The sequence below is a fragment of the Salvelinus namaycush genome, chromosome 21, assembly GCF_016432855.1.
Source record: "Salvelinus namaycush isolate Seneca chromosome 21, SaNama_1.0, whole genome shotgun sequence".
NCBI classification, from domain to species: domain Eukaryota; kingdom Metazoa; phylum Chordata; class Actinopteri; order Salmoniformes; family Salmonidae; genus Salvelinus; species Salvelinus namaycush.
Genome location: NC_052327.1, coordinates 35,428,473 through 35,436,899, shown reverse-complemented (window position 1 = coordinate 35,436,899; position 8,427 = coordinate 35,428,473). Strand labels below are relative to the sequence as shown.

The following is an 8,427-nucleotide window of genomic DNA, read 5'->3' as shown; positions in this document are numbered from 1 at the left end:
ACTCTTTTTGCCTTCTGAAGTATTTTTCTTTTTGTATATTCTGTCACTGTATGAGTACAGACACGGCCCGTTCCTTATAGTGGAGCCCATTGTCTGGTCTCTGGTAACCTCAGACTCATATCCATTTCTTTACAGCTAGGTGGAATTGCCTGCGTTTTGAGGCATGGGCCACTTGCAAAAAAAATGTATTCTCTTTTTGTACTAAGTCGTCAAGGACAACAAGCTAATGGCAACAGTATCACATTTTGAAACAGACTTCATATGCCCTAAGGAAGTATTTGAGCCTTTGGGTTTTAATTCACCTAAGATTTACTGTGCATCATTGTGCCTTTTAGGGGAAATTGTGTACCTTATTAACAAAAGTGTATCTTACCTATTATTTGAATTTGGAATTTGCTTTGCTTTGTGTGTTCCTTATGAGAATTTGAAAAGCACTGTGTTCTTCCATATTCTGCTTCTTGCCAGTTGTTAATTTGCCACATGTCATGACTTCCTCAGATTTGTGAACATATTCAAAACTATCTGAACAAAGACCTCAGAGCCTTTGACTGGAATCCTTTGGAAATTAATCTCTTTAGCCAGCAACAGCCAACAACATAGATGTGTTCTGATTGTATACTGCTGAATGATAGATGGTTGTAGTTGATAGTTGAGTGTCACTATGTTTTTACAGTAATTAGTTTGTTTAACTTTTGCCATTGCCTTTAACACTACTGATTCTATTTCATATACTGTAAATACACAACAACTGTAATGTTCACAGCTGACATAATGACCCAAACACCAATTTATACCAGTGTTATGTGGAAGTAAAACTGCTCACAAAATGCTTGCTGGACTTTTCTAATGCTTGTTTCTAAACTAAGATTCTAATATCAAGTTAACTTATTTTATTTTCTATTCTCTACCACACTTAAAACTAAATGTTGTGCTGGTAACCTGACAAAAACATACAAAAGGCCTTTGCTTTTCCAGTGGTGCACTGTACTGCCATTTCATTTCTTTTCCCTAAACAGAGCTCTTTAACTGATATTGTGTTCTTCATATGACCAGGCCCTTGACTGTTACTGTAAAAAAAAAGATGATATGTTGCATTTCTTTTGAAATTAACATACATTTTAAGTAGCCTAGATTCATAGATATATACTGTATTGTAGTAGATAGATGGATACTGTACTTGATACCACACATGACTCAAGAAACATATTTCATGCCAATAACCAGATAATGATGTAGGTTTAGGATATCATTATGTAGTTTGTTAGTACTACGTGAGTCTGAGTTGTCTCTCCAACAGCTGCCATGATCATTAAGCCAGTCAGGTAAAACACAGTGCTTATGCAAGATTTATTACTACTTTATATCCATTTTAGTTCAAATCTCTAGAGCAGTCTTGATATGAAGAGCTTTTACACTGTAAATTATTTGTAAAGCATCAGGTGTTCAGTACTTGGAATGTTAACTGGAATGTATTTTAGTGCACTTTTTTGTAAATGAGAAAATGACAATAATACCACAATAAATCAAATACCTATCGGAAATGAATGACTTCATGCTTTGTCTTCTTTGTTTCATTGCCATCATCATTTATCATAATTTTGCACTCACTATAAAGTATTCAACTGTTTAAATTTGCCAATAATGTACCAGTAACTGCCAGCCAGAGAAAAATAAAAAAAGTATTTATATGTGGCTTTAAAATATTATACCTTATAATGTGTTTTACGTTCATCAGGTTTACACAGCCGGTACAGTTAGGTATGCAGCACACAACACACAAACGACCACTTTAGAACAACATTACTCTTAGTGAATTTGTCTGTTCTATGCAGTAATTTCTATACCAAATCGGCGAGTTTTGATGATGCAAGGTTTCAAACAGGAAGTCGAGTCAACACGCGTTCCGGGTGATCAAATGAAGACCACTATAATGTACTTTCTGTAAATGACGGTGAGTTATTTTGATTATGGAGTAAAAACAGGATATCGTAAGTGCCAGATGTGTGTCCTCCAATTATATTACCAGCAATACGTTATATCTGCCACGTTTCTCTGGTTGTACGCAAGCGAACAGCGACACCAAACATGTTTGTCAACGCAGCTAAAACTGTCTTTGGCTAAAGCAATGCTGTTATTAACCCTGATTCGTATAGAATTACACCCACCATTCGTTGTTGATTACTTCACTTAACCTAACCTCTTCACCAAGAAGAGACTCAGGACATGGACAGCTTGTTCTAATAGCTTTGCCTGTTTTCTGTTTCCATTCGAACCAGGCGAATAAAGAAAATATGACGGCCAATACAGTGGGTAGACTGTGTTTCCGCAATGTAAATGCACTGGCACCTATGGTGCGTGTTGGCACCTTACCAACGAGACTGCTGTCCCTGGATTATGGTGCTGACATTGTGTACTCTGAGGTAAGTCTGTCAGTGGAGAAGGTGTGCTTCATTATATGGCTTTGGGGCAATTGACTGTCAATCTATCTTTTGAAACTGTTGTCTTTGATTACTGTGTTCAATCCATTTTTGTATGTTTTGTAGGAGTTGATTGACATCAAAATGGCACAGTGTCAGAGAGTTGTCAATGGTAAGTATGTCTCACCTACCCTACTACAGTCCTTTGATTACTGTTGTTGCAACAACTGTCACTGTGAGATGCTATAGTGTGTGTGTGTGTGCGCGTGTGTTGTGATTTGCAGAGGTCTTGGAGACGGTGGATTTCGTGGCTCCTGATGAGAGAGTGATGTTCAGGACCTGCGAAAAGGAGAAAGACCGTGTTGTCTTCCAGATGGTAGACAATACATGAGAGCCTTCACTGTCTGCAATGTTTCATTAGAGGAATTGGGGGGGGGGGGGGGGGGGCTATTGAAGTCAATATCATACATAGACAGGACTCGTCCTTATTTATTCAACATGTCAAAGATGGGACCAACATGACTGCCTCTTACTGTTTCTGCAGGGAACTGCGGACCCAGACAGAGCACTGATTGTGGCGCGACTAGTGTGAGTCTTGAACATTGTCTTTCTGTTGTCCATCTATTCTTTCTGTTCCATTTCTATTGGTATATAGGAAGAACATGTAAGCATATTTTGTCAGCAACTGAGGTCTAGGTTGAGAGGCACTACAATCTGTTCTACGGTCTACCTCACAAGTGAAAAGGAAAGCCTTATTGCCCCTTGGCACCTGTTCTTATATATTCCTCTTTGTAATGTGTAGGGAGAATGATGTGGCTGCCATCGATGTGAACATGGGCTGTCCTAAGGAATACTCTACTAAGGTGGGCTATGAGTGACACAGTCAGCAGTCAATGAATGGTCAGTCAGTTCAGACCTAATATAATGTTCACACTAAGGTGACTGTCTGCTGACCCCTCGCTTCTCTGTATCTCCTGTAGGGTGGGATGGGAGCTGCTCTGCTCTCAGACCCCGACAAAATCGAAGCGGTGAGTAGTCAATCTTCTCCCCCATCAGTAAGCTCAATCTAATTGAATATCGCACTGTTGAGAAATAAAATCAATATTTTTGTCATCTCTCTTTGTCTAGATTCTTAGAACACTTGTGAAAGGAGTGTCCAAACCAGTGACATGTAAAATCAGAATATTGCCCACAGTAAGTTTTAAAAGGACAATGCCTTTTCTACAGCAATAAGATGGGTGTCATGGGTTTTGAGCCAAATTCATTAGTCTTTTGACCTCACTTGTTAAAGATTACATTCGTCATTAAAATTGTACTTGTGAGGCAGACTGACTGACCCCTGTGTTTATGTGTGTGTTCAGCTGGAAGATACTCTTAGTCTGGTAAAGAGAATTGAGAACACAGGTGTGGCAGCTATTGCCGTTCATGGCAGGTAAAGTCCTGTTCTTATCATCCCCTTTGTTACACTACAATATCAAAAGTTTGTGGACACCTGCTCGTCGAACATCTCATTTCAAAATCATGGGCATTAATATGGATTTGGTCCCCCCTTTGCTTCTATAAAAGCCTCCACTCTTCTGAGAAGGCTTTCAACTAGATGTTGGAACATTGCTGCGGGGACTTCAGCCGCAAGCATTAGTGAGGTCGGGCACTGATGTTGGGTGATTAGGCCAGGCTCGCAGTCGGCGTTCATCCCAAAGGTGTTCGATGGGGTTGAGGTCAGGGCTCTGTGCAGGCCAGTCAAGTTCTTCCACACTGATCTCGACACACCATTTCTGTATGGACCTCGCTTTGTGCATGGGGGCATTGTAATGCGGAACCAGGAAACTGAAACAAAGGGGCCTAGCCTGAACCATAAAAAACCGCCCCAGACCATTTTTCCTCCTCCACCAAACTTTACAGTTGGCACTATGCATTGGGGCAGGTAGCGTTCTCCTAGCATCCGCCAAACCCAGATTCGTCCGTCAGACTGCCAGATGGTGAAGCGTGATTCATCACTCCAGAGAACGCTTTGCCACGGCTCCAGAGTCGACGCTTGGCATTGCTCATGGTGATCTTAGGCTTGTGTACGGCTGCTTGACCATGAAGCTCCCGGCGAACAATTATTGTGCCAACGTTGCTTCCAGAGGCTGTTTGGAACTCGGTGGTGAGTGTTGAAACCGATGACAGATGATTTTTACATGCTTCAACGGTCCAGTTCTGTGAGCTTGTGTAGCCTACCACTTTGAGGCTGAGCCGTTGTTGCTCCTAGAAGTATTCACTTCACAATAACAGAACTTATAGTTGACCAGGGCAGCTCTAGCAGGGCAGAAATTTGACGAACTGACTTCCTGGAAAGGTGGCATTCTATGACGGTGCCATGTTGAAAGTCACTGAGCTCTATAGTAAGGCTATTCTACTGCCAATAATTGTCTGTGGAGATTGCATGGCTGTGTGCTCGATTTCATACACCTGTCAGCAACGGGTGTGGCTGAAATAGCCAAATCCACTCATTTGAAGGGGTGTCCGCATACTTTTGTATATATATATTGTATTTTGCATTCATCTGATTTTAGATGCTTGTTTTTGTGGCTCATTTTCTTTTTGGGGGTATTGCATATCCAAATTGATTTGTGACTGACTCTACTTCCTCAGGTTAAAAGATGAAAGACCAAGACACCCTGTTCACTGTGACTTCATCCAGGCTATAGCTGAGGCGGTGTCCATTCCTGTCATCGCTAAGTGAGTCGCTCTGTCTCTCTCAAAGGTGTTGTGAACACGGAGATAAATCAATTATTCATCTCTATGGTTGTGACTGACTGTCCTTTCCTTTGACACTTACTGTATTTTGTGTAGCGGAGGTTCTCTGGACCGGGTCAAAGCCCACGCTGACATCGAGGAGTTCCGGAAGGCCACCGGGGCGTCCTCTGTGATGGTTGCCAGGGCGGCTATGTGGAACCCCTCAGTGTTCCGCAGTCAGGGACTGCTGTCTGTGGAGGAGGTCATGGAGGAGTACCTCAAATACGTGAGTCTACCGCCCTCCGTCCACTTTACCTCACTCTGCAGGAGACCCACTGTGTTAAAATGCCAAACTCAACTATCACTGTCATATTGTAGATTGACATATTGTGGTATGACATAGGAAAGTTACCTAGGTAATCAAAGGCTTGTCTTTTGATCTGATAATGGCGCAATCACAAACTACAGGGACGTAAATCAAAGATGACTTGCTATATGCCAACTTTACCAAGCATAAAATACATTGTGTCATGTAGAAGCCAATTAAGAAATGTTTGTGCTTTTTGTATTTGTAGGCCATCCGCTACGACAACCATGCCTTCAACACCAAGTACTGCCTCTGTCAGATGCTGAGGGATAAGGTGGAGTCTCCACTGGGGAAGCAACTCAAATCTGCCCAAACCAACGAAGAGATCTGGTACATGTCTTTTGAGTCATGATGTCAGAGAACTTCAGAATTCCAGTATTCTAGTTAATTTCCTAGTAAATGTAGTTATATTTCATATATTATTCTATTGGTGAACCTTTTTGGTAATAAGTACTCAAAAATTGTAGTGTTGGTACTCAAGTTTGATGTTTGGGTATTTAACTCTACACCTGTGTTTTCCAGTGAGGGATATGGGCTGCAGGAGTACTATAAGAAGACCCAGGCAGAACTACAAGCCAGAAGGGAAGCCATCCAAACCAACCACAATCACCCCGACCAGCCTGTTCTAGATGGTGATGTCACCACAATGCGTGTCAAATTTGAACGGTTTGTTCTAAGGCCATTTGGAACTCCTCTTACACATCTCTCTCATCGGGTTACAGCAGCTCTACCGTACTCTGTCTGGTGGATGCCGTTTAAGGGATGTAAGATAGACCTGACCAAATTTGCATAGAAATTTCATTTATAGATCTGTTACTCTAATTGAAAACAATACTAAGAAGCTGTAGATCTGTTCTATGTGCATTATTTCTATGCTCCCTGTTCTTAAGTTTAGTTTTTGCATCTTGTACTGTCAGTTTTGTACACCAACTACTATATTTTTGGTTGTGGAAAAGATATGTCACAGAGGTTTAGATGGTACAATGATTCTCTACACAATGACTGGTGGTTTTGTCACAATCTGAAGTTAGGCGAACTCTTAGAATTTCAGCAACCAGGAAACGGCGGAACGATTTCTGCATAGTGCACCTTTAAGACCATTGGTTTATGTCTAGTAAATCACTAGTTGAGTTGTGTAGGCAGGTAGGTAGTGGGAAGTCCTGTAATATATTACTGTGAATATTACATATTGCACATATTATTATGACTGTACATAGTATGATGGAAGTGTGATGTTTGTGTGTCAGGAGGGAGTACCCTGGAGAATTCAGCCCTAAGATGTTCCTGCTGGAGTGGAGCCGCAAGGAGAACTTGGAGCAACCACGATATGAGACAGTAAGATGACCACTTTAGATTAGCCATGGTATTTCAACATATATGTCAAAACCAGAGTGCATTTATGTGTAGTGTGCCTATGTGCATTGTGTATGATGTTTACAGGTACAGCGCTCTCAAGACCGGGCCTTCCAATCCATGGTAACGATGACAGGGAAAAAGTACAGATCCACTCTGTGGTGAGTTAATAGTGAAAGTGTTATAGACATTTTAAATGTTAGTCATTTAGCAGATGCCAGTGTTAGTTGTTAGTTCACAAAAGGCTTAATTCATTTTATTTCTATTTGTGACCAAGTTAAACCCTGGGAATTTAAAGCTTGATAACACTGTTATAACACATAATGCTTAAAAGCAGTGTTATTTACTCATACAAATGCTAAAGTACACTGTATTCACACACAAAAACACTTTCTCTTTTATAACCATGCAGGGAGAAGTCAAAGAAATATGCAGAGCAGGCTTCTGCTATAGTATGTCTACGTGTTTTGGGGCTACCAGAGGGGCGGGCTGGTGAAGAGTACTCTGGGTTGGTGGGCAAGAGGAAGAGGGAGGAGAAGAGCAACGAGACGCCAGATGAGGAGGACACCACTACATACTTTGGAGCCAGGAAAAGACACCTGTCTGAAAACCCAGAAGAGCAACGGGTCACCAACTATTCCAAATAGTGTACAGCACAAGACAAGCACAGCCTGACTACTACACTGTGTAAAATGATTGCTTTACGACCGCAATAAGACAGCATGTACCTTTTATATTAAATGGTGGCTGTTTTGCAGCGGGGGTCAGCTCTTACCATGGGGAGTGATTGATACAGTAGCGGCCATATTATTGTGAGATTGAGACATTGCAACGAGTAGCGTACAGTGTCTGAGATATTCTGTCAGCTCCCCCCCAAATAGTCAAACAGACATCAGCATGAGGCGTTCAATGCTATTTATTTTTTCTCCTGGATTATTTTGTTTAGTGACAACAAGCCTGTTTGGTGTTGGTTTGCAGAAATCATGCTCTGTATGGATTTATTAAATGGCCCTATTATTTTTATTTATTTGATAAACCAAACTGGTAATCGGATTAGTTTACAAAGAAACAGGTCCAAATGTGTAACAAGACAGTTTGTCAGGCTACTTGAAATCATACATTCTGCTTACTCTTGCAATATTGAAAGGTTTCTTCTGTAAAGTGACATTAGAAAACCACTTTTCAACTTTCTGCACTACTCTTATTAACCAGAAGCAAGTTTTTATTTTATAATTATTGACAGGAGTGTATGTACAGTGTAATGAAATCTGCCAGAGGAGGGCGGTACAGGATCTGTATAAAGAGAGTTAATTTTCTCAGGCAGTATTTATTGCACCATTGTCTCACATGGGACCTTACAAAATTAGGAAAACTTGCTTTTTATGTTTTCATCCTAAATTAATTGGTTGTTGCTCTTTCACGTTATACAATAAACGTTTTTGTTGATTGTATACATTGAGAGTTGGCTGCTATTGAATCAATTGTTTTTGTTTTTAATTAAACAGTTTGATTCTAATTATCTTTATTCGTAACCAGAGACACTGCCTTGCCAGGTGATTTGATACTCTAATA

The 8,427-nt window shown here is 40.8% G+C and overlaps 1 protein-coding gene across 1 annotated transcript; it reads left to right on the top strand.

Moving 5' to 3' along the window:
* The first annotated feature begins 1,879 nt into the window (after positions 1-1,879).
* On the top strand, positions 1,880-8,306 carry dus2 (dihydrouridine synthase 2). Its single transcript, XM_039017627.1, has 16 exons — positions 1,880-1,951; positions 2,277-2,420; positions 2,544-2,589; positions 2,702-2,793; positions 2,962-3,005; positions 3,220-3,280; positions 3,398-3,445; positions 3,546-3,611; positions 3,779-3,849; positions 5,052-5,138; positions 5,253-5,421; positions 5,711-5,832; positions 6,025-6,168; positions 6,750-6,837; positions 6,943-7,016; positions 7,268-8,306. The coding sequence occupies exons 1-16, from the start codon at positions 1,946-1,948 to the stop codon at positions 7,500-7,502; spliced, it is 1,497 nt and encodes a 498-aa protein (XP_038873555.1). The 5' UTR covers positions 1,880-1,945; the 3' UTR covers positions 7,503-8,306.
* Positions 8,307-8,427: the final 121 nt, after the last annotated feature.